The following is a 25831-nucleotide window of genomic DNA, read 5'->3' as shown; positions in this document are numbered from 1 at the left end:
ATTTCAACACATCAATACCCCTCAAATCCAAAGGAAAATCAATGACTTTATTATATCTAGGTAATCTGTGACAAAGGAGCGGAGTGACTCCCCTCTTGTGCGGTCCTGTCTACACCAGATATAACCATGCTTATCTCCAAAATCTCTCGGAATAATCAAAGCTAGACCATAAGTCTCAAGGTAAAGTTCCAATATCTAAGGACTATCTGCCAGGTCCTCCTCCATCCACTTCGCATTCAATGCGGGATAGTTCTTGACTAAGAATCGCCGTTCACTTTACCTTTCTCGTTCCTTTCCTTGTGAGCTAGTATCTGTTCTTGAATGAGAATCTCCTCTCTCTTTGCTACTTCAGGTTGCTCCTCAGGCTCCCTGTCAACTGGCACCTCACCCTTGAAATATTTCAATAGACTCACATAAGAAGTGTCACAAAGTGATGACGTGACTACGGACAGCAAAAACCCTAATTTCTGCCAGAAACCCTAAAATTCCTGCAAACCCTAATTTCTACCAAAAACCCTAATTTTTGAAAATCGTGGAGACTGAAAAAAATTAATAATTTTTTTTTTTAATGAGCGACGCAAATCCTAGCTTTTTGCTACGCAAGGATTTTGGATGAGAGAGAGAGAGAGAGTTGAATTGCTTTATTTTAACTCTCATTGAGGGGGAGAGAGAGAGAGAAATTGCTTTTGCTTTCAAGCTTTTGGGGCTCTGCTTTTGGGCATCCCTTGTAACCTTTAAATTAGTGGTGAGGGCCTCACTTCCCAGAGCATCTGGACGCAGAGTCTGAGAGTGAATCCCGACCCACTCTCTTGTACTTTGAACTGATTAATATAAAAAGAAATACCGAAAGGGGCGCCAGTCTTTGGGGCCAACATCTCTAGGCATGTAACTCTGCCGGACCAGCGCAAATCTATTGTGATCTATGAATTATTTTGAAGTGGTTATTTGGTGCTATCGCGGTTGATTCTTGACTTGGAGTGTCCAAGTCTATTACAGTGGTATCAGAGCACGACCGATTTCTCTTCTACGGGAAATCCAATCCCCAATTTTTTTTCCGCGGCACCTATGGCTTCACGCAAGGATCAGTCAACTCCCTCTGCATCTGGAGATGCAGGTAGGAATCACAATGGAGATTCAGACAGAGAGTATGGCCCGCCTCGGCCTACTCAGGCGGAGCAAAGAGAGATGAAGCGTCGTCAATTGATCGACGATGCAACAAAGATGATGCTCAGTTTTGTGAAGGATCCGAAATTGGCAAAATATATGAGCGAGACTTCTTTTCAAGAAGTGCATGAAGAGTGGCAGAAAAGCACTACACCACCACTGAAACCCGCTCTTAAGAAACTTTTTGATCCCAAACAGTATTCAGAGAAGGAATTAGAAGAGGTGGTTGATGCACGGATTGCTCAGCTTTTTGACGCGCAAAAGAAAGCCAAAAAGCACGACAAAAAGCAAAAGAAAAGCACTGACTTCCCGGAATATTTGGGTCGCCAGTCGACATTTGACAAGGCAAAGAAACAGAAGAAGCGTGTTCGATTTGAAGGAGTACCTAGTTCTTCTTCTTCTTTTTCTGACAGTTCTTCTAGCTCTTCAGATTCGAGCGAAGAAGACAGAAAAGGTAAAAAGCGAAGCAAGAAACAAGGCTTCGGAAAGGGCAAGAAAAAGGCAAAGAAGACTAAATCTCGCCCAGAGACTGACAGTTCTACTGAGGACTCGTCTACAGACAGCTCAGATTCTGATGATGGAAACTTCTACGCGAACAAGAAGAATTTTTACAAAGCCAACCAGTATGACTTTCTCGAACATAAAAGCAAGAAAGTCCGAGAGTTTAAGGAAGGTGGCCACTCGATCAAGTTTGATACTTTTTCAGGATACTCAAATGCTTCAAAGGCTTTGTCTTTTATACAGCAGTTTGACATTGCTTTCGCGGGAGGACACTATTCAGAGCACTCCAAGATTCGGAGAGCTACCTCTTACTTTAAGGGAAATGCTCGTACTTGGTGGTCCACGCTTCTTTTAAACAAGACTGCGTCAGTTAAATGACTGAAATTTAAAAAGCTTTTTATTTCTTCTTCGTTGACGCAAGAATATGAACGAGATGTACGAGCTGCTTGGAACCATCTTCGGATAACCAAGAAAGATACAATCAATGCTTATTGTGAAAGATTCTAGAGCTCTTTTCTACCCGCCTCTTCATTCAAGAAGATCTCGTTCAGAGAACAGATTGAGCGGTTCACCTTGGGTCTACCTACAGAGATCCGAGATCACTGCTTGGAACAAAAGTCAGCTTCTATTCAGGAGTTAGTGAGACATGCGAAGCGGGGCTTTGCCATTCACTCTGGCAGTCTGAGCTACCCCACAAATGAGGCCATGACACAACGAGCCGAACAAACTTTTGGGAATGAAAGTAGAAAGAAAAAGAGCAACCCAGAGAAAAAAAATGCACAACCCAAGCTTACTCCTGAGGAGCAAGCTCGCTTCATTAGAGAGGGGAAGTGCTTTGGATGCGAGGAACATGGACATATCTCCGTGAAGTGCCCTAAAAAGGCACAGAAAGAACAGAATGATAAAGACGAGGACATGCCTGAGAGTTCGAGAGCAACTGAGGAACATGGCAGAAAAGGCAGATAGAAAAGCAAAACTGGTACCACATGGCGTGGGACCTGCACCGAATCTAATGAATGTAAGTACAAACTTTGCCGCTTTTTGGGCAAAGTGAAGGAATCATGAAGCTCTTTTGAAGGAGCCAAGGCAAACTTCTTTTCACTGGGAATTGGCGGCTCGATTTGGAATTACGCCCGACAGACTGACGCCACAGGCGGAGGTAGTTCGATTTGCACTCAGATTGGATGTTGCCATTACACCGAGCATTGGCAAACTTCGTTTGCAATGACAGGGGTGTTCAGGGCACGCGAGTGACGTTCTACTCAGGATCCCTTGGTACCACAAAAACTACGCCGTGGTTGACTACCGGGCCGAGAAAGCGACTTTGATAAATGAAGGGCTTAGAGATTGTACTTGATGAACTTCAGTTTCTTATTCATTCTTTTGGGAAAGAACTGAACGATGGATAAAGGTTGAATATGTTTTGACTTGATCAAAAGAACGCCAAGATTTTTCTCCACACTCATGCCGATTGCTTTTCAGAGGGCCTGAAGATCAAACCATTGATCTGATACCTGGAAGCACGCCACCGAACCGGCCACCTTACCGTGTGAGCCGAGTACAGAATGAAAAGATTATGAACCCAATGAAAGACCTCTTGGAAAAGGGTCTTGTCCAACATAGTACTTCATCGTATTGCTCTCCATTGTTGTTGCATTTGAAGAAAGACGGATCTTGGGCAATGTGCATCGATTATAGCGCTCTCAACAAAATCACCATCAAGAACAGATTTCCGATTCCTAGGATCGATGATATACTCGACAGATTACACGGATCCTCGTGCTTTAGCAAGATTGACTTGAAGAGTGAATATCATCAGATCCGAATCGCGTCGGGAGACGTCTACAAGACAACCTTTCGGACTACTTTTTGGATTATTTGAGTTTTTGGTGATGCCTTTTGGCTTAACCAATGCTCTTGCGACATTTAACCGGATGATGGACAAGATTTTTCGAGAGTACACGCTATTTGTTGGCACTTTTTTTGATGATATCATTGTTTCTCCAAGAATGAGGCAGAACATAGAGATCATCTGCTTCAGAGACTTTTTGGGACACTTTGTCTCAGCAGCAGGAGTGCAAGTGGATTCGGCCAAGATAGACACTATCCGTGATTGGCCCGATTTGAAGAATGTGTTCGTACTACAGGCGGTTCTTTCGAAAGTTTGCAAAGGTTGCTTCCCCTTTGCATATCTTGATACAGAAAGGAGTCCCTTTCTCGTGGGGATCCACAGAGGTGACTGTCTTTCAGACATTGAAAGAGAAATTGACTACAGGACCAGATTTGACTTTGTCGGACTTGCAGAAGTCATTTGAAGTATTTTGTGATGCTTATGGTCGTAGTCTGGGTGCGGTCTTGATGCAAGAAGGCCATGTCATTGCTTACGAGAGCAGATTGTTCTCTAGGCAAGATGACAGCACAGATTTATGAGAGACTTTTGGTGGTTATCCATGCTCTTACTCAATGGCGGCATTACCTACTCGGAGCGGATTTTACTGTCTTTACAGACCATCAGAGTTTGCGCTACTTCTTGCCACAGAAGTAGCTTTCGGAAAAGCAGATGCGGTGGGCGAACATCTTGTCACAGTTTCACTTCCAGATTGTCCATGTGCAGGGACAGAAGAAGGTGATGGCAGATGCTTTGTCTCGAAAGCCGTAAGTTCTGGCTCTTTCCGAGATACATGGTAGATCAGTATACCACAGATACAGATTTTGCAGATATTTTCACACGGATACGGAATGGGGAGACAATAGCTAGATACTCCCTTCGGGAAGGCTACTTGATGAGAAAGACAATGTTGTGTGTTACACAGCCATTGCAAGAAAAGGTTATGACTGAATGCCACTGTCCACCTTTTACAGGTCACCACACCATGAAGGGGTAGAGAGATACTTCTTTTGGCCGAGACTCAAAAAGGATGTGGAAGAGTTTGTGCGCAGTATGCCAGAAGGTCAAGTTTGACAGGCATAAGGCACAGGAATTGTTACAGCCTTTACCCATACCCACCCGCCCCTGGGAATGGATTTCATTTTTGATCTCTCGAGAACACAGAATGATCACGATGATTTTTCGATTACATGGCACGTTTGAGACGATAGTCTCCGACAGAGACCCAGATTTATCAGTCTTAGATTTATGAGATTGTTTTGAAAGGCAATTTGGGAGAACATTGGCACGCGGTTGCAGTTCTCGTCATCGTTCCACTTGTAGACTGACGGGCAATCTGAGATTGCCAATTCAGTGGTTTTAGATTTATTGAAGTCTTGAAGACTTACCTTTGGTGGAATTTGCCTACAATAACAAGATACACTCTTCGACGGGGAAGATGCCATTTGAGATTGTTAAAAGTGCTACGAAGGTTCCATCCTTCCTGAGCACGAAAGATTAGATATTTGAAGCGGATGATTATTCGCGAGATTTGGATACGGCTTTTGCCGAGGTTCGCGAGACTTTGCAGAGTCTAAAGAACGACAAAAAAAGGCAGCGGATCGCCATCGTCGCGACTTGAAACTGAAGGAGGATGATTGGGTGCTCTTATGTTTTGAAAAGGCACGCCTACGAAGAAAAAGGGAAAGGAGAGGCTTTTTCCAAAGCTTAGTATGCGATACTACGGACCTTTCCAGATCATTGAAAAGATAAATGATGTCTCCTTTCGATTGAAACTGCCAGATACTTGGAGGATCCATAATGCATTCCATGTGAGTCTCTTGAAACCTTTTATAGGTGATGTGCCTGACGATGGGGAGCCTAATGAGCAACCCGCAGTGAAAGAAAACGAGGAGATCCTTGTTTCTGAACAGATTTTGGTACATAAGGATACGAAGACTAAAGGTAAAGTCCGAAGGCGGTTCTTGGTTAAGTTCAAGAACTTTCCTGCATTTGATGCGAAGTGGATGGAGGAGGAGGACCTAACAGATACTCCTCGCATCGTGAAACTTTACCTCAATGTTTTGGTTTAGCATAGTCTACTCCAAACAGAACCTAGAAATTCAGCTTGGCCGAAGATCTGGTGCAGTGGGATGCACAAGAGGGGAGTTACTCCGCTCCTTTGTCAACAGATGCCTTGATTTTGATACTAAAGTCACTTGATGTCTCTTTGAGCTTCAGGGATACTGAGAGCTGACAGTATTCTACTGAATGACTTTATGAAATGGAATTCAAGATAATGATACTGATTTGTTCTTGACTTCTTTTGAGTGCAGGAACTGATAGACGAAATGACTACAGCATTTTGGTCTGATTGATCTCGAATAGACATGGTTGCAATAGGGATTAGTCAATCGGGCATCGATGAGGTCCCGATTGGACCTAGATGTGATTGCTAGCTACATTGCCGATAAATCATGGTCTAAGATCCGCATCAATGTTGAATGACATGTGATGTCATGTGATGTCCTGTGATGTCGTGTGATGTGACTGTCGATTTTGTACATGTACTAGATGTGTGTTCCTAGTACGTAGGTACTAACAATCAGTGTCTGCTAAGATGGTTTCTCGCTTTTGTCGGTTTTGCAGGCGTAATCGCGGTCGATTACAATGCTTTCAAGAGGGGGTAATGTCACAAAGTGATGAGTCATGACGTGGCTACGGACAGCAAAAACCCTAATTTTTGCCAAAAGCCCTAAAATTCTTGCAAACCCTAATTTCAGCCAAAAACCCTAATTTTCGAAAATCGCAAAGACTGAAAAAAATAATAATAATTTATTTTTTTTAAATGAGCGACGCAAATCCTAGCTTTTCGCTACGCAAGGATTTTGGATGAGAGAGTTGAATTGCTTTATTTTAACTCTCATTGAGAGAGAGAGAGAGAGAGAATTTGATTTTGCTTTCAAGCTTTTGGGGCTCTGCTTTTGGGCATCCCTTGTAACCTTTAAATTAGTGGTGAGGGCCTCACTTCCAAGAGCATCTGGACGCAGAGTCTGAGAGTGAATCCCGACCCACTCTCTTGTACTTTGAACTGATTAATATAAAAAGAAATACCGAAAGGGGCGCCAATTTTTGGGGCCAATATCTCTAGGCACGGAACTCCGCCGGGCCAGTGCAAATCTATTGTGATCTGTGAATTGTTTTGAAGTGGTTATTTAGTGATGTCGCGGTTGATTCTTGACTTTGAGTGTCCAAGTCTGTTACAAGAAGCATTGTGAATCTTCTAAAATTTGGCAATTTCAGTCCAAAAGATACATCATTTATCTTCTTTTGAATATGGAAAGAGCCATAGTCTCATATTATAAGTTTTAAAAAAGAAGTTCCTTTTCCTTTCGTATTCTTAGGCGTGCCTTCTCAAACCGTAAGAGCACCCCATCATCTTCCTTCAGCTGCAAGTCGCATCGATTCTTGTCGGCTGCCTTCTTATGCCATGCTTGAGACTTCTCAAGAGTCTCGTGCACCTTGACAAAAGCAATATCCAGATCTAGATCATACTGATCTGCTTCAAAATCCTTATCCTGGGTCTAGGGAATTTTCTGACCTACCAGCTGATCCCCTTTCCTTTCCATCCTTGTGCCTTGAGACCTGTGGGTGGCTTCGCTAGCTTCCCCTATCCATTGACACGTTAATCTCAATCATGTCTTTATATTTCCTAAGTAAGATGCCGCCTTTCGCACAGCGGAGTGTTCTGTGAACCGTCCTCCAGAGAAGGCGACGTCAAACTGTTGTACAAACTCAAGGGCTCGATGGGTGTCCTTGTAGCCTAAAAACGTCTCAAACCTGACAGCTTGATTGCCTTCTCTAACTCCTTGGTTTTCTTGTTGATCTGGTCACTATCAAAAGAGGACGAGCTCTCCTCCCCTGAACTGCTAGCTGGCCTTCCATGCCTTCTAGACTTTTTCAAAAGTTTGCTTCAAAAAATGAATCTTATCTTTAGTGCTTAGAAATTTAGAAACCTTCTTAGCACCCTCAAATACTTCAAATGGCGCTTTCCCTGTGTGTTGTTGTGGGCAAACTCTACCAAGGGCAAATATTTTCCCATCAAGTCTCTTTATCCGAAATATAAATCCAAAACCGTTGAATTAGCCATCTCAAATTGCCCATCTGTCTGCGGGTGGAACGAGGACGATAATTGCAATCGTGTGCTAATGTTCCCCCAAATTGCCCTCTGCGGGTGGAATGAGGACGATAATTACAATCGCGTGCTAATGTTCTCCCAAATTGCCCTCCAAAACAAACCACTAAACCGAGGATCTTTGTCCAAAACAATGGACTCAATCAAGCATGCCATATATTCGAAAAATCTTCGAGACACAGTTTCGCCAAATGATCGGAGTTAGCTGTCTGCTTTTACGGAATGAAGTGGGCCTATTTATTGAATTTACCGATGACTGTCCAAATGTCATCATGCCTACGTTGAGTCTTGAGAAGATCAAAAATAAAATCGATGGAAATGCTTTCCCAAGGACGGGAGGGTGTGGGTAAAGGCTGTAGAAATCCTGGTGCCTTATGCTTGTCAAACTTGACCTTTTGGCATACTAAGCAACTACCAACAAACTCGTCCACATCCTTTTTGAGTCTCGGCTAGTAAAAGTAACGCTCAACACCCTTCAAGGTGATATCTATGCTGCGGTGGTTGAAAAAGATGGGACAATGGCACTCTGTCAAAACCTTTTCCCTCAAAGGTTGTAGCCGTCCCGTATGGAAAATGCTGCAATTGTCTCTTCACTCTAAATCGGTGAAAGATATCTGCAAAATCAGGATCTGTGGCATACTTATCTACCATATCCTCGAAGCTTCAATGATGTATCGCGAAAATAGCCAGAACCAAGGGCTTTCTAGACAACGCATTTGCCACTAAATTCCTCTGTCTCTAAACAAGGACTATCTCGAAGTGGAACTGTGACAAGATGTTAGCCCACCTCATTTGCTTTCTCGAAAACTGCTTCTATGACAAGTAGCGTAAACTTGGATGATTTGTAAAGAATGTAAAGTCGGCTCGGTGTAAAAAGTGTCGCCTTTGCGTAAGAGCATGGAGAACTACCAAAAGCTCTTTTTCATAAATCTATGCAACCAACTCAGGACATAAAGACATCCTACTTTCGTAAGCTATGACATGGCCTTCTTGCATCAAGACTGCTCCCAAACTGCGACCACACGCACCGCAATAAACGTCAAAGGGCTTTTGCAAGTCTAATAAAGTCAATATTGTTTCGATTGTCAACTTTTCCTTGAGAGTTTGAAAGGTTGCAGTCTTTGATTGTCCCCAAGTAGAAGGAACCCCTTTCTCATGAACATTCTTCAAATTAAGCCAATCACAAATAGTCTCAATTTTGGTTGGTTTCATTTTACCCCTTTTGATGAGACGATGAAAATTTCGCTCATTCTCGCATTTATAACCAATTTCATGCTTCCGCAGTGCCTGGAAAACTTGCAATAGATGGTGTCTATGTTCTGCTTCATTCTTGAAGAAAACCATAATGTTGTCAAAGAAAGTTGCAAGAAATGATCGGTACCCTCTGAAAATCCTATCCATGATACGATTGAATATAGCCGGAGCATTCGTAAGACCAAAAGGCATCACCAAAAATTCATACAAACCAAAAGTATTCCTGAAACTTTGAAAGTTGTCTTGTAGACGTCTCCAGAGCAATTCGGAGTTGATGATAACCACTCTTCATATCAATTCGGCAAGTAGAACCCTGAAGTCTGTCGAGTATATCATCGATCCTCAGAATGGGAAATTTATTCCGGTTCATTATTTCTTCATGTTGGGCTTGGCTAGGTCGGTAAGATGGCCGATTCGAGATGTACTACTATCGGGAATCAAATCAATCGTGTGATCTTCATGACGTGAAGGAGGCAACTTGCCCTGTAAGCCCTCAAAGAAACAATCATTCTGAGCTTGCAAAAAATCTTGTCATTCCTTTTTCAAGCTCTGACATATTCGACCTTTGATCACCATTCAGTTCTTTCAAGAAAATCGGGTAAACAAAAAAAAAACAAGATTTCATCAAATGGGACGGACTTGACTTTCAGTTTGCCCTTCTTATTCTTCAAGATTACTTTCTCTGCCTTATAATCGATCACGGCACTGTTCTTAAGAAACCTAAGGATTCCTCAGAAAACATCACCCCAAAGGCATGATGTAAAAATCCTCCTGCCGTAAATACCTCTGACAATGCAAACGTAGTTTGCCAACGTTAGGTGTAATAGCAACATCTCGTCAGGGTTTTGCTAGAGCAACCTCGACTTGTGGCCCCATTTCCTTGAGCGTAATTCCAAATCGAGCCGCCAATTCAATTGATGTTGGCCTTGGCTTCTCCATCAAAGAAGTTAAGGGCTTCCTGGTCTCGCACTTTTCCCCATGCTATGCAAAGTTCAGTACTTTCGTTCATCTGATCAAGGTTGGCGGTCCCCACAAAATCTGATACCAGTTCTGCTTTCGTCTTTCTTTTTCTTCCACACTCGGCTACTGCTCTATAACTCTCTGGCTTATCTTCTGGTGGCCCTATGGTTCATCTTCTTTTCAAGCGTTTTGTCCAACTCTTTCTGCAAGTGCAAGTTCCGCTTGTGTGCACTCATGTGTCCTTTCAGCTTTCCTCTTGACCTAAGAGGAGAATCATTGGCCTCACGCCATCTCGAGTAAATCTCATCAGTAATCCTTCAAGTGTTTCACAAATCTTGTGTCTTTGGAGTACTTGATCAATCTTCACACACACGTATCAACCTGCAGGTGATGCTTGTACTTCGTTCTGGTAAACTTCTCCACCAAAAAAGTTGCCCAAGTCTTCATTCATTTCTTCAGTCCCCGCATCGAACTTCAACTTTTCTTTGCCTTTCCGCTTAGAGGTGTTATCTCTATCAGATTCTCCACGAGAACCCATGTGTAATCTGGGATTCTTTATGGCTTATGCACTTTAAGAAAGAGCGATGAAGAAGGGAGCGTGCTCGATGCGCAACATACAAAGGGTGGGAGTGGCTAATAAGTTCAGGGTCGGGACACGAAGATTCTTTCGCAAAAACCTGCATGTGCTGCAAAAAGGATCGGATCCTCCGTAGAAGAAGAATCCTTTTGAGCTCTGATACCACTTTAACAAGCTTGGACACTCCAAGCGAGAAATCAATAGCAGCACACAAACAGAAACTTTAAAATCTCTGAATTTTCATAGAGAGAGAGAGAGAGAGAGAGAGAGAGTCAACATGGCTCGGCATGGTTCCGTGCACAAAGGTATTGGCCGCAAAGTCTGGCGCCCCTTTCGGTATTTCTTTATCATTAAACATTGCAAAGTACAACCCCTGAGGGACCTCTGCTCTCAGACTCTACGTCCGGATGCCCTGCAGAGTGAGGCTCCTGGGCAAAAGCTGCCAACAGAATTTGCGAAAATCCGTATTGCTGCCACATAAGCATGTGTCAGGCTTTCTACAGAAATCTGTACGGCAGTCCACGTCAAAATGTCAACGCCATTTCCGGGCCTGTCTGTACAGCCTGCTGTCCATACTGTTCTGCCACGCCATCTGGTCCTGGCCAGGGTGGTCATGCGACATCATCAGTTTGTGACACAAACCCCTTCGAAAAACTACATCATTAGCGAAATGAAGAAGCTGCAACAGAAGTAACAAGTCTTGAATCTGAACTACTTCGCAAAGAATCTGAAGGGGTTTGTGTACCATATCAGCTACCTCATTACTCTTCCCAACAGAGAATAAAACAATGCCTCTTAGCTTATCCATCTACACCTCTACTAGCATAAATTCGCTTGGACCAATTGCCAAAACCCACCAGAGTGAGAGCTTATCTTGCAGCTACCCTTGAAAGAAAAAGAAAAAGAAAAAGCTATTGGACCATAAGATTGGCAATTAGATAGTCAACTGCAGGATAAACAAAACACAAGGTTTCAATGATGGTGTCATCTGTCTTGCCATAACTCTCAGGTCGCTACAGACTGGAAATAGACATAGGCCTGGATTAACCTTGAAAAGTCCACATCCAACTTTACAGAGGGAAAAGCAAGTTAAAGTTTATTGGTACACATGACTGAAACAAACATATAATATCTGAGACAATGAAGCAAGCATATTTATGAGACCAAAAACATAATGTCACTCCCAACATCCAAACTAAAAACATACATTAACACCAGAATTCAAACCATACCTTCCATTGGCACAGACAGACCATGTGTTAAAACATAAAATGTTGATAAGACAGAAACCTGAGTTTTGAGCCAGAATGAGACTTTAACCTGTCATATACAAAAGCTGCCACATCACAAGAAGCCAAAGCATCCTTCTTAGTCAGAAGCACTGGGACAAGGTCCATTGAAATTTCCCGCAAAATTAACGTTTTCTTTGAGCCCTACAGCATACACAGCACAATACAAGCTCTCAGATAAACTGTGAGGACATTGGCAGAACAGCACAGCATAGCAGCTAAAAATAACTCACCCCTATTGGTTCTACGACGTGCACACTGTATTGCTCTTCTTGTGTATGAGTATACAAATCAACATAAGGCCTGTCAGCACCAGCAAACACAAATTCACAAACTCTAAAATTCAAGGCTCGTATCATAATGGTAGCATTTGATCGGTTGCATGTGCAAAAAGGGATATAAAATGAGTACTTCTGAGAATAACCTGCCAACTAATGCTCGAAGAAGTGCACTTTTGCCAGCCCTTGCTGGTCCAAAAACAAAGCAAGTCAGAACGTTACGTAGAGAACGCTGTCTCTTACGATCTAAACGCCGTCTCCGAGTTATTTGAAAAGCGGTAGAGACATCGCCGGGGTAATTGAGATACAATAAGTGAGCAAGACTCTTTACAGGATCTAGCAAGGTCAGCAAAGCCCACTACAAGACAAGAAAAAAAAAAGCCTCAGACTAGAGAGAGAAATTAAACTAAAGTGACAAAGATCACTCAAACCCATATCTTACATACTGACCTGTGATAAAAATCCATTAAGTGTAAGGCCACCCATAGCATTCTTCTCTGCACAGTCACTGTAGATGGCATCCTCCCATGGACTGAGCACCCAAAACGTATATAAGTTTGTTTTCAAGATCTTTCTTCGTAGAAAAGAACGACAAGCACAAATATCAATATACAGCACAACAAAGAGCTCTCAAAGCAATCAAGATGACTGGACGAGAAGTATTGAACTCATTTTGTGATTGATTTGAGAGTAAACAGAGAAGATTGAGATAGCTTTGTTCAACAACTACAGATCATATGAGAGCGCTAAACAATGACAAAAATGTGAAAATTCCAAGGTTACAGGAAATGGCCATTTTTGGGTCTCTCTTCCCCGTTCCCATTCTAGCTTCACGTTCCGAATGTCCGTTCCATGTTTCAGACATGAGTATCAATGGCATTCCATGCCAGTTGCCGTTCCTCATTCCGATTTCCCATTCCGGGTAACTATGTGTGCAACCTGTACGATAAAGCATGGAGCTTAAGACCAACACAATCACGCATGAAGCACGACGAGGATATAACATGCATCATATTAAACTACATTGTGTCCCTCCCTAACTTGTTTTGAGTGTGAGATGCTACACTAGTTAAGTTGTAGATGGCCCAAAAGACTTCTCTGATAATAATGCTATCGGTGACCCGGCACTCTCTTTGCACACGAGACCCAAATATCAGTGGTCAAAGTATTTATATGCTGAAAAAAAAACAATATAAGACAAACTATGACTAAGCACTAGGATGAAATATATTATACCAGTCAAGAACTTTAGAAGGCAACCGATACAACATAATATAAATAGATGAACAATGAAATACCTTGAAGGAGCAGTAGAGAACAGGTCCTCGACTTCTTGAGGTCGCAATGCCCCATCCTGTAGTGAGACAAAAGGAAAAGTCCACATATCAACAAGTCATTCTGCAGACATGATTACTGAATTTGCTTTCCACCAGCAACGTCATCAGATTCAGAGGTAAAGTGATAAGGTATACGCTAGACGTTGAGAGAAGAGGGAGAAGACTTGCAATCAGATTTGCGAACTAACACTTGAGAGAGATCATCTCCCTAACCATGTATCAAACAACTGAGACAAAACCCACCAGTTTTTTGTACTTTTCTTTTGTCTATGTTGCACGCAGACATGGATAGTTTGTAAAATGATTTAAGAAGACCTATTTAGCCCCTAGCAGGCATTCGAAAGCTACCATTTTTTCTTCATTTGTTTCTTTCCACGTCCAATCCACCAGGGGGGGAAGAGCCAGAAACATCACATAGAACAGAGTTCTATCCAGCACCATAGGGGGAGGATACGAATGCCATCTCAGCCACATAAAGAAACATATGAAACAGATATCCCATTAACAGAGTGAATTCACTGGTCTCTTCGACTACACGTGCACTAAAAGATAGGCAGCTAATAGCCATAAGCTTCAGGCTTGTTTTCTTTCACTCTTACATGACATTTACATTTTGTTCCATGTGCTTTTTAGTCTCATAGGCCACATTGGCCTTTAGAGACCATTTTTATCATAGTTTGCTTGTATCCCATCAAACCAGTGTGTTTATACACCACTACTTGGAGCAAAGACCTGGTTGAAACGATCGAAGCTGCTCCAAACACTCCCAAATGAATAAGCTATGATCAAAAATGAATTAAAACCGGCAGCACCACGTCAAAATCAATGCAAAGTCTTACCCCATCAAGATCATACGCAGAGAAGGCTCGTCTCAAAAAATCGATTGCTTTGTCTGTCAACTCCACGCTCTAGTTACAAGCACCAACCATTTAGCCCCTTGACAAAACTAGAACATCAACTTGAGCGAGAAAATTCATTACCTGATCAGGAGCTCGTTTAAACGAAGGAGTTTGTAAAAGGTCATCTCGCAGTTTAACCTCATCATCATAGCCAAATTTCCTGAGAACTGTCCAAGTCGTCTCTAAGCGACCACGTTCAATAAATAGGGCATGCAGGAATAGAAAACCAGTCAAAGTGAGGCCACTATCATTGACGCCTTCTGGAAGCTTTTCGGCCACAACTTTCTTAACCCCCACCACTTCAGAAGGTTGCAAGGGAGCATTAAAGCATTTGACCTGCACCACCAATCAGGTGAAGAAAAGAGAACTCGGACTATTGATATCCCTCAAAGCAGAACCATAGCAACAAAAACCTCAACCAACCCTAATTCCCAATACTGACCTGAAAATCATTGAGCTCTGCATCACTTAGAGCACCATCTCTGTCATGATCACACAACATAAAAATCCTCTTCAAGGCTCGCACACAGCGAGGCTTCAATGTCTGTGATTCCTGATCAAAAAGAGGTGCCGTGGGATGCAACACTGCTTTCTGGGCATAGTAAAATACTTCAGCAACCTACAATTTACAGAGCAGGGTGTCTCCATAAGCCACGATGGAAGTCGGAACACACATTTCAAAATAAACATCAAAATTAACTGGCATGGTCGGTGGCCAAGTATTTGGTGTGAGAGAGTCTGTGTATGGTTGTCTCTTTGCAGCATCAATAGTGCAATGACAAAAGCCAGTCCCAAAAAGGATGAGGCAAAAAGATTTAACCAACAAGTGGAATACAACGGACTTAATAAGAAACCTTACAAAGGACTTAATAAGAAAGCTGGAGATTGCAAGGTAGTGCAGATACAGTTGTATACTCTTATTAAATGTTATTTTCACACTTGTGAACGTTCTCTTGCACCCCTAGAAAGTTAATTCAGTTGACTAGGTTCATGGAGAACATGCAAGTACAAAACCTAGCTACATCTAGGAACGTTTCTTTAGCACTAAGCACAGAAGTTCATTGATCACCTTGACTTGACCATAGACTATGGGGTGGCTCAAGTGGAATCAATTGTGCAAAGCGCAAATAACATCTGCTTGCAAACACTTGTTTTTCTCTTGCCAATAGATAGGGAGACAATGGATATGAGTTTTTCTTGACAACACTAATGCATATTTCCACTAATCACTCCTTTCAAAAGCTTGAATTGGTTTGATTCTAATTCCAAACATAGGGAGAAATACAGTTTAGTGATATCAATACATGATTGAACCTCTTTTATATTATGATGTGTACATTGGTAGCCAAACGTCTTTCAAGGATGGATGTGAGAAGGTCATGTTGGTCTTCTTCTTATTTTGCACACATGTGAGAGTAATGTTCTTGAACATAATTCATCCATGCATTTGTAAAATCGTTTCACTATTGAATTTTTGCACACGCGCACCAAAGGGGTGGATGTCACAATAAAAATGTAGACTTTTCTTATTTCACATTTTAGATTGCCGAGTATTTTGACTTCTTGAGAGCCTACATACTTTAGTAAGAGGGCCAAATGTACAAGCATCAATACCATTATACTTAAATCCGTAGTTGCCATAAAACCATTTCTTCCATAAAAGTTCTTGGAAAAACAGTTCAAAAACCTCTCGTTTCGGAAACTCCGTTTCTTTGAAGACCAAAATAGTCGCATGTGTGGCTCCTATCTATTCTATTTGAATTTTAAAGTTTCAAGCCAGCCATAAGCACTCTATTGCATGCTACACCTAATTTATGCCTTAATCTAACATGTTGTGCAATGTGTTGAAGCTTTCCACGAAGCCTGTAAATGGCGTTTCAAATTTACCGAAGCCTTCTGAAACTTCCAAATCTGTGTTGAAACTCCATGGCTACTATGGTTAAACCTCTATATCTTTTTAACAAATATACCTTCTAAGGTCAAAATAGTATGAACCATAGTTTTTTTCAGAGACGTACAACAAAGCATCCGTATTGCTGTACAAGTCGAGTACGGAAAAGGATTCCGAGCTCCCAGGCCCCAAGCAAAAAAATTTGGGGCAAAATTTATTCTGGCTGAATGCTTATTGCCGCGCGAGCATTCTGTAGAGACGTTTTTGCAGAGAGTGCTCCATGTGAGAGATATGGGCACATCAGCCCATCCTCTCTCTCTTGCTCACCTCCCACGAACCTTGCAAATGTAATTTTTGTGGGCATATTCACGCGACGGTGGTCCCTTACGTATTTGCGCGCATATACTAGGCATTGCTGGCCATGGTGTGGGTGACCCATGTGATCAGGCTCCAGCCAATGTCGTAGAGATCGTCACAAAATTGCATGCAAATGTAAGTCCGGAGGGAGGGGAGAAGACAGAGGTACTTTTGCAGATGCATTGGTCAAATGATCTGGGAGGAGATGCCTCTCAAGCTCAAGGAGGTGCTTCAATGAGTACGCATCATAGTTACCCGGAACGGGGAACGGGAACGTCAAGGAGCATGAAATGCCGTTCCTTGTTACTCACATCTGAACACAGAACGGGGAACAGAGACTTGAAAATGGCCATTCCATGTAACTATGGTACGCATGTTGAGGGAAGGACTAGCTCTTCCAAGTCCAATGTGGGGTCCTTGAGCAAGAAGAGGAAGGTTGAAGGGGGTTTGGCAACTGCATTCGGCTGCACGCAAGCAAGCAAACCAAGACTTGCACATGTTCTCTTATGCTAAGGATGTTCCTACATGGAAAGTAAGGAGCCCTTACTTTTTGGAGATGGTGAAAGCAATTGAACAAGTAGCTGCTTCGTATGTTCCCCCCTCTTACCATGCTTTGCGCACCACAGACTGAGATCGTGGGTGTACGCAAGAAATGGAAGATACACGGATGCTCTATTGTATGTCATGGATGGTCTGATACTAGACGCAAGCCTATCATTCACTTTCTTGCATGCTCTATCATGGGTCAATATTTTTGAAAGTTGCACACACATCTGGGAAATGAAGACATCGGAATTTATTTTTAGGCATCTCAAGAAGGTTATCATTGAGGTTGGCCCAGCAATTGTTCTACACGTATGCCCAGACAATGCAACCACTTGTGTTGGTGTTATGGAGATGGTTGAAAGGGAGGGGAAACACATTTTTTTTACCAAATGTGCTTGCCATTGCTCGGACCTTTTGTTCGAGGACATTGGCAAGATTGGTTGGGTTGCAAAAGTGTGCAACCGAGCTTGTCACGTTTGTGAGAAGAAAGTCTATTGTGCATGCATTATTTCAACCGCTTGACAAGGACTAGGTGAAGCTGTCAACAGCCACATGATTTGCGTACTACTTTATTATGTTGGCCAATCTTGTAGATGAGAGATGGATGCAAGGTGTGAGCAAGCTTATGATAATGATAAATTTGTGAAGATGAAGACATCCAAGACTACAAAGGCTGTTGAGGTCTCGAACATTGTGTTTAATGCATTCTTTTGGCAAGAGGCCAGGCTGATTTTCAAAATTTGTGCTCCCATTTTGAAAATTATTTGTTTCGTTGATAGGGAAGGAGCCACCGTGGGGCTTATGTACGAGCTTACAAATCGCACGGTAGAACAAATTGAAAACATGCAAGGCATAGATGCTGCAAGGACGCGAGAGATTAGGGATCTATGCATTGAAAGATGGAATATGATGCACACACAATTACATGTTGTGAAATACATGTTGCATCCTATATGGCGAGAGAGAGGGCAAGACAATGACAGAGAGGTGCATGAAGAATGGATGACATTCTTGGACAAGTACACCAAGGGTGATTTGACCTTGCAAGGCACCCTAATTGACATTTATAAGGTAGAAAGAAAGTCATTTGCTCATCCAATTGCAAAAGATCAAAACATGATGCGAGAGGAAGAAGCAGCAGCAACGAAAGACTTTACCAACTAATTGAAGAAGGCCAAGAGGCCTAAAAGACAAAGTGGGTTAGTGTCACAAACGGGAGCACATATGGATAATCAACAAGCTGAAAATGAATAAACTTTCAACTCAAAAGATATGAGGGAGACAATATTTGGGACCAGAAGATAGAATGGTCTCCCCTCCTTAAAGAGAATCTTTTTACAAGCACAAGAATAGGAGTGACCCCTTCGTTCTAGATTATCAGACTCAATGATCAATTCCTTCACGTGCGGGAAGTTCTCAAGAGACGAAGCAATATAAAGGAACACCAAAAGGGACGCTTGGGTTTAAGGCAATTGCAGTCTAAGAGTGGAACTCCGCCACTCTCTCTCTCTCTCTCTCTCTCTCTCTCTCTCTCTCTCTCTCTCTCTCTCTCTAAATGGACTATTTTCTTTATTTTGAGTAATTTCTATTTATAAAATTAGGATATTTAAATGTGTACACTTAAACTGTAAAGGTTAGGAACTCTAGACCTACTCGAATTGATAAAAGCTATCAAGAACGGACGACCCTAATTTCTAAAAAGCGGAATTATTTTAAGTGCTTTCCAGGGAAAGTAGATGCTTTCCCGCAAGGAATATGTGTATTGCATTTGTGCTTAAGAATTGCATCCAAGGACGCTTAAGAAGTCTGGTGTGGCGTCGATTTTCAGCTCACCGAGTTTTTGAAGAGTTTTTAACAAGTCACATATTTTATTAAGCGACCAACCACCCACTTAGTAAGTGGGCAGCCCCTTAATTAAATTAGAAGCCAAGTACATGGGAAAAAAAAACAGCACACCTATACGGTTGGTTTCAACCGACGATCTCTCTCTCCTCTCTCTAAAAACTAGAGCTAGCATTCTCTATCCTCTCCCTACTATTCTAGCGCTTCCCTCCCCCTGCTATTATTGCCAACACTTCATCGGCTATTCCTACCGGTTCCAGAAGTCTATACAAGCTGCCAACTCTCCCCCTCTTGCTCCCAGAATTGCCAGTGCTAGCTGTTGAAGACACAGTCGTCTGAATTTTGCAAGTGATCTTGAAAAGCCAACGTGTGAAGATAGCTTTTCCGCACTTGGAGCAACAGGTATAGATTGTGAATACGCTTTTCAAGTTGTGGTTCGTGTTTGTGCTTTTTGTAGGTACTCCATTATGGAGAAGGAGCAAGGAGGCCTCGGCCTATGCTCCAAAATTCTGGAAACAGAATCAAGAATAGTCTGCAGAGTTTCCTACTTCAGATAGAGACGAAATTGAGAGTTCGCCTCTCAAAATTTCATGCATGGGAAGGAATGGTCTGAGATTAAAAACAGATGGATTTCTCTTGTCACAAAGTGATGACGTGGCATACCCAACTAGAAGAGAAATGGCCGAATGGACAAGAGAAATTGAGCAAACCAATTCAAATACCTTATGAAGCACTACCCAAGGGGCCTAAATCACGTGTGCGGAAGCAGAGAAAGAGCTCCCTAGCATTTGTACCTTTGTGAAGCAATATAAAAGGAAAAATGGAAGGGGTGCTAGGGTTTTGGGGCCAGTGCTCTGGGAGTGAAACTCTGCCACTCCGTGTCCACCATGTGGACTCTCTCTCTCTCTCTCTCTCTCTCTCTCTCTCTCTCTCTCTCTCTCTCTCTCTCTCTCTCTCTCTCTCTCTCTCTCTCTCTCTCTCTAATGTTTTAAAGTACTAAAACTATGTTCCAACTATTCTTTTCAACCGGCAAATGGTGCCCTTCCGTTACAATGGTATCAGTGTTGTTCTGACAAGCAAACCGGTCCTACATAACCTACATCGGCAAGCTATGGAGTTGGATAAAGAAGAAACGACAACAACGGGAGGAGATGCTTCTAAAAACATGCTTTTTTTGCAAAGGCCTCTAAAAATATCTTCAAAAGCTAAGAGTTTGGATATACAACTGAAGTCCAAGTTGATCCTCTTGATGAGCCCTACACATTGACGTGAATAAATTTTGACACTGATCATACTAACATAGAAAAACATTTCGGTCCTCCGAAACCTCAAATCAGACGAAATAAGTTGATTTAATTTTTTAGCCCCCTTTTGAACAATTACCTCAAACCACCCGTTTTGAGGATTTTTTAACCCGTGTACAAAGGCCACCTCAAAAAATCGATACCTTGTTCACTCATGTCTCAAGTCTCATAATCTAGATTTTGGTATTTTTACATGTCTTGACAAGTTAATTTGTATGTACATTTTGAATATATAATTATAGGTACATACATGTAAAACGAAACTTGTGTTTCGCTTCTTTGAGCCTCGAAACGCGCAAAACCCCCAAACATTTCACGTCACATTGACTCTGTTTACAAAAGACACCCAAAACATAATTTTGACACATGCCATAAAAACCCTAATTTGCTAATTGAAAACATTAATTTTTGAGAGTTGTCAATAGGCAGCGGAATGAAGAAACTTGGGAGTTACAAACATGGAAGATATACCAGCATGTGTCAAAATTATGTTTTGGGTGTTTTTTTGCAACCAATAGGTAGCAAAACTGAAGAAACATGGAGATGAAGAACCAACGAGAAGAACCAAAACAACCTTTTTTGCCATTCCCAATCTAGCTTCTATTTCTCTCTTAATGTTTGGATTAAATGTATATCGCTTTTAATATTGTTCACAAGCCTCCACTTGTGACAATAATGTACATAGTTGATACCTAGGCTACTGGGCATGTAAAATTCAAAAGCACTTCACCGTTTCTCTATCCGAGAGAGAGAGAGAGAGAGAGAGAGAGAGAGAGAGAGATTGTCCCTTGTCATTAAGCGACTGCAAAAGAAAAAAGTAACGTACCATATAATTCTACCCATTCAATAGTTTTAACATGTTTTAAAGCTGATATCAAAAATAAAATTTCTCGTGTTCATGTGCACCTGCATGTACATGTATAGAATACAAGGAATGCTTACTCTAGTTACATTTTTTCATACTCATCATCCTTTTTGTACATGCAAAGTGGACCCATACCAAAAGACACATTTCTACAACTTGTTTTTTTTTGGAGCAGCCTTCAGCTAAACCACCAATACAAGCTAGATAACCTTTGCATCTACACAATTTTATTCCTCTATTTGTCAACCTACAAGAGCATTTAACTCGAAGTGCAAAATCAAGCCATTTATTTGATGCAAAAGGCATCTGAAATCAAGTGGACGACCAAGGATATTGTTGTACATCTATAGAAGAAAGCATGTTTTAAAACCAAAAAAATCGTTCATCATAGCACCTGAATCTGTCGCATAGCTGAACATTCTATGCAAGTCTCGATTTCTCTAAATTCTTGCATTATAGGTGTCATCATTTGCTCAAGGCTCTGTTGTTGATCATTTCGTAAATCTAGCTTACAGCCAACAATAATTACTGGCACTCTCACCTAGAAAAAGAGCAGGAAGATTCAGTATCTCCAAAATAAGGTAAGAAAGACATTTTATAAACAGTCATAAGTTAACATACACCCATGTCGCGTAATTCAGGTAACCAGTGGGAAGACAGCCGGTCAAGTGTTTCTGGCCTATCACAAGCATATGTAAGCACAACTGCATCTGCCTTCCTACATTCAGCTTCAAGCTTCCCTCTGTCCTCCAATCTGTGTCCAACATGACAATTTATTTGCGGAATAACTAAGCACTGGCATGAAGGAAGCCTCACTTCATTGGTTGTACCATTATGAAAAAGTGCTGAATTATCTTTTAGCAAGGGAAAAACGATTTACACAAAAGGTTAACCAAAGAAAAACTCTGTGTTTTTTGGCTCCAGCTCTAAATTTTGACAAACAGCAACCACCGAGAGCTATGCAAAACAAGATACAAAGTGATGGAAGAGATGATCCTTGAATGCAATCAAGGAAGCAAAGTCTCTCTCTCTCTCTCTCTCTCTCTCTCTCTCTCTCTCTCTCTCTCTCTCTCTCTCATGCAATGACAACACACATAACAAACAAAGAGAGGGACCTGGAGGAAGTATCGATGATGTTAAGGGGAACTCTGTCAGGGTAGAAGTCGGCAGGAAGCCGGGTGGAGGGTAGGACTGGAGGGACACCCGCGGGGAAGGAGTCGGTGGCTACAGCGACAATGAGACTCGTTTTTCCGGTGCCGCTGTCGCCAGCTACCACCACTCTAACGCTGCTGATGTTGCTTGAGCTCGCCATCGCCGCCTAACTCTCTCTGGCCCCTGCTGTAGGTTTCTCTCAGAGAAAACCCTTCCCCACTATATTTCTTTGGTGAGCTTGCCGCGAAAGTAGCTAACTCTTTTAGTTACACAAAAGCAGAAGAATAAGACGAGGAAACCATAAATAATAAATAAAGTGCACTGAAGGAGGACGGGAAAAGAAAAAATAAAATTATATATATATATATATATATATATATATATATATATATATATAATTCTATACTATAGATGAAGGAGAGAGGAATTCAGGCGGCCAGGTGTCAGCATTAGCTTCATCCGGTAGCTTTCAAAATCCAAGCCAGTGTGCCTTTTGCCCTGCGCGAAGTGAAACAATGGACAGAGGAGAGCACAGAGACACTTAGAGAGAGAGAGAGCCTCAGCCCAGTGTTTGACGCGGAGAGAGAGAGAGAGAGAGAGAGAGAGAGAAAGAGAATCGTGACAGTGCAAGCCTCACGTTCAGCACACACAGTGTGGAAGCCGATGACGAGGGCAACAATGATGAAGCAGGCCCCAGGGCCGGCGGTAGTCAGGTGCGCTCACTGAGGTGCTAAGACCGGTGTCGTCTGTGTGCGTATGAGAGAGAGAGAGAGAGAATCAAGAGAATCGTGATAGTCACGCCAGCGCTTTGATGCGGAGAGAGAGAGAGAGAGAGAGAGAGAGAGAGAGAGAGAGAGACATAATTCCTTTCCTTGAATTTTACCAAAGATACAAAATTTCTTTCCTTGAATTTGCCAAGATGAATTTTTTAAAAATTACATTGTTTTTTGGGGTCTTACACTTTTTTTCTCTATTTTTGAGCGGAAATTCTCCTTTTTTGCTTGCCCTCCACCATCATTTTTGAAATTGAAAACGGCACGATATTAAGTTGAGACACATTTTTTCCCGAACATTGCCTCCCTTCAATAGGTTGTTTTGATTTTTCAACCGGCTCAAGGCTAAGTTGAGGCACACTTTTCCTCTACACTATCAATGACAATGACATTGTCACACACACACACACACACACACACACACACACACACACACACAGAGAGATTGTGTTCCCCATGGAGAGGAATTGATGATGACCATTGCTATCGCAAAAACCATTTTCCCAAACATATAAAATTCCTTTTCTTAAATTTGTCAAGAGGAAAAATTTAAAAGTAAGGTCATTTTTTCAAATTTTTCTCTATTCTGAGGCGGAATTCTCCTTTACGCTTGCCTTCAACCGGCATTTTTGAAATTGAAAACGACACGATATTAAGCTTTGACACATTTTTCCTGAACATTGTATCGCAGTAATTAGGCGGGATGACTTGCATTCAATAGTAGAGCGGGGGAGGCGACTCCAGGGAAGCAAACTTAGGACTCGAGGAGGACAATTGAGGTCAGTGCAACTCGAGCATGACCATAGAGGTCCAGTCTTTCAATGGAAAGGCTGCTCTCATCAAACCTTGCATCAGACAACGTCTGGTCTTTCAATGAGAAAGCTACTATGAGGTCAGCATCCCGCCTTTCCGTGCGAAAGCTACTCCGAGGTCAACATCCCTTCAGTGACAAGGGCAATGATGAGGAAGATGATGTTGTTGGTGATGATGATGCAGATGAGGACCCAACTCTTGCAAAGCTCCGAAGAGTTGAATAATTACACTTGCTCAATCATATTTTAGCCAATAAGTATACGCAATTGATGGAGTTGCATTGCAAATGGAGGTAGGGTCGATCGTTGGAAGATGAACTTAGTGGATGTGAAAAAATATATGGGCTTTTGCTTTGCCGTGGAAACAACTTAACTTTGCACTGTGGTTGCCCTTAGGAACTAGCGCTCCTACAAGATCATTGATGTGTGTGTGTGTGTGTGGTGAGAGAGAGAGAGAGAGGAGAGAGAGATGAGAAGAGAGTGGAGAGTGTGAGAGGGGAGAAAGAGAGAGATGAGAGATGAGAGATAGATGAGGAGATGCGAGAGTGAGAGAGAAGAGAGAGAGGTTGCACTAGTCGCTACTTGCATCAACAAAAAACTACTTTAGAGTAATACCACATTCAAATTTGAATTTGAAAAAAAACTGCAAAATTATTTTAACTTTGAAGTTGAAAAAATCCCCACAATTTAGCAAGATTTAGAGGACACCTCCTATAGCCAATTTACTTGTAAGGTCTCAAAGGAGGCCAAACCTTGAAAAAGATAGAGAAAAACCTTTAAGAAGAATGTTATACAACATGGTTGCCGCCTCCAGACCGAGCAAAGTTGCCTATAAGAGATTTAAAAACCAAATTATAGTTTCAGAGAGTGTTAGCTTATTGGTTCAAGTTCTTATGCATTTTCAAATTCAATGATAAGATGTAGGTTCCTCACTAAGTGATAGGTATGGTTCAAGTTCTTATGCGTTTTGATTCAATGCTCTCGTAAGAGAAGGAAAAATTGGATGGGTGCTCTCTCTCTCTCTCTCTCTCTCTCTCTCTCTCTCTCTCTAATTGAAGGTAGAGAGAGAAAGGAGCAATCCGTATAAAATGTTTGCAAGAATAAGTGAAAATGCAATAACTCGCATGAATCTTCTCCCTCCAAAACTTGATTTCTCCCTCCTATCATCTCTCTCACTCAACCAAAATGGAGTGGAATAAATCGAATTTCACATCATGTAAACAAGTATCATCAAATTAATTTAATTTGTGTCATAGTAAGAGCGAGTGAGACCGCCGGTAGGCGGGTCGCGCAAGCTAGTATATATAGAAAGCGAGGAACAATTTTGAAAGAATAAATTGCCAATGCGAGGAAACCATAAATAAGGAGCACTAAAGGAGGATCAGAATATATATATATATATATATAATATATATATATATATATATATAAAGGACAATTGATAAGCGCACACTATTAAATACCTTCTACGTAGTGGCTACTTGGAGAATGGCGTCTCATGGTGTTGGCTAGCCTTTGCAATATACCTCTTGGAAAATGGCGTCTCGTGATGGACAATGGCGTCTCGTGGTGTTGGCTAGCCCTTGCAATTCTTTCTTACAAAGTTATAGATGAGCACAATAAGCCAAATTAGCATGTATATACCTCTTTTGACATAGAATAAGTTCGACTCCTCATACACAAATTCGATTAAAAATTTGGCTTCAGTATCTTATTTTCTAATCTCTTCTTCTTCTTCTCCTGTGTGTGTGTGTGTGTGTGTGTGTGTGTGTACCTGCATGGATGATGGGTGCCCTTCACTGAGTGAGTCCGCAATCTATAGCTTGGTCAACCTCCCTCCCCCATCCAATTTTTGGTTGTCGTCCGTGAGCATTGAATTCAAAACGCATAAGATACTTGAACCAGTACGCTAACACTTAGTGAGGAACTACATATTAGCATTGAATTTGAAATGCATAAGATACTTGA

The 25831-nt window shown here is 41.8% G+C and overlaps 1 protein-coding gene across 1 annotated transcript in view; it reads right to left on the bottom strand.

Annotated features, from left to right (window-relative positions):
* MIRO1 (MIRO-related GTP-ase 1) overlaps window positions 1–22541 on the bottom strand; it is a 29200-nt gene extending 6659 nt beyond the window's left edge. Inside the window, exons 1-11 of the mRNA XM_086484801.1 lie at window positions 22242–22541; window positions 21748–21880; window positions 21521–21667; window positions 14764–14940; window positions 14403–14657; window positions 14262–14330; window positions 13384–13439; window positions 12536–12617; window positions 12232–12443; window positions 12041–12110; window positions 11839–11951 (exon numbers count right to left, since the gene is read on the bottom strand). Of these exons, the coding sequence (XP_086340927.1) occupies window positions 11839–11951; window positions 12041–12110; window positions 12232–12443; window positions 12536–12617; window positions 13384–13439; window positions 14262–14330; window positions 14403–14657; window positions 14764–14940; window positions 21521–21667; window positions 21748–21880; window positions 22242–22438 (1511 nt within the window). The 5' untranslated portion in view covers window positions 22439–22541. The remainder of the gene's footprint in view (window positions 1–11838; window positions 11952–12040; window positions 12111–12231; window positions 12444–12535; window positions 12618–13383; window positions 13440–14261; window positions 14331–14402; window positions 14658–14763; window positions 14941–21520; window positions 21668–21747; window positions 21881–22241) is intronic.
* Between the last annotated feature and the right edge of the window lie 3290 nt (window positions 22542–25831).

This window comes from Adiantum capillus-veneris, chromosome 16 (assembly GCF_014529385.1).
Source record: "Adiantum capillus-veneris isolate H3 chromosome 16, ASM1452938v2, whole genome shotgun sequence".
In the NCBI taxonomy this organism is placed as follows: domain Eukaryota; kingdom Viridiplantae; phylum Streptophyta; class Polypodiopsida; order Polypodiales; family Pteridaceae; genus Adiantum; species Adiantum capillus-veneris.
The sequence above is the reverse complement of the archived record's forward strand: the minus strand, read 5'-3'. Positions and strand labels throughout refer to the sequence as shown.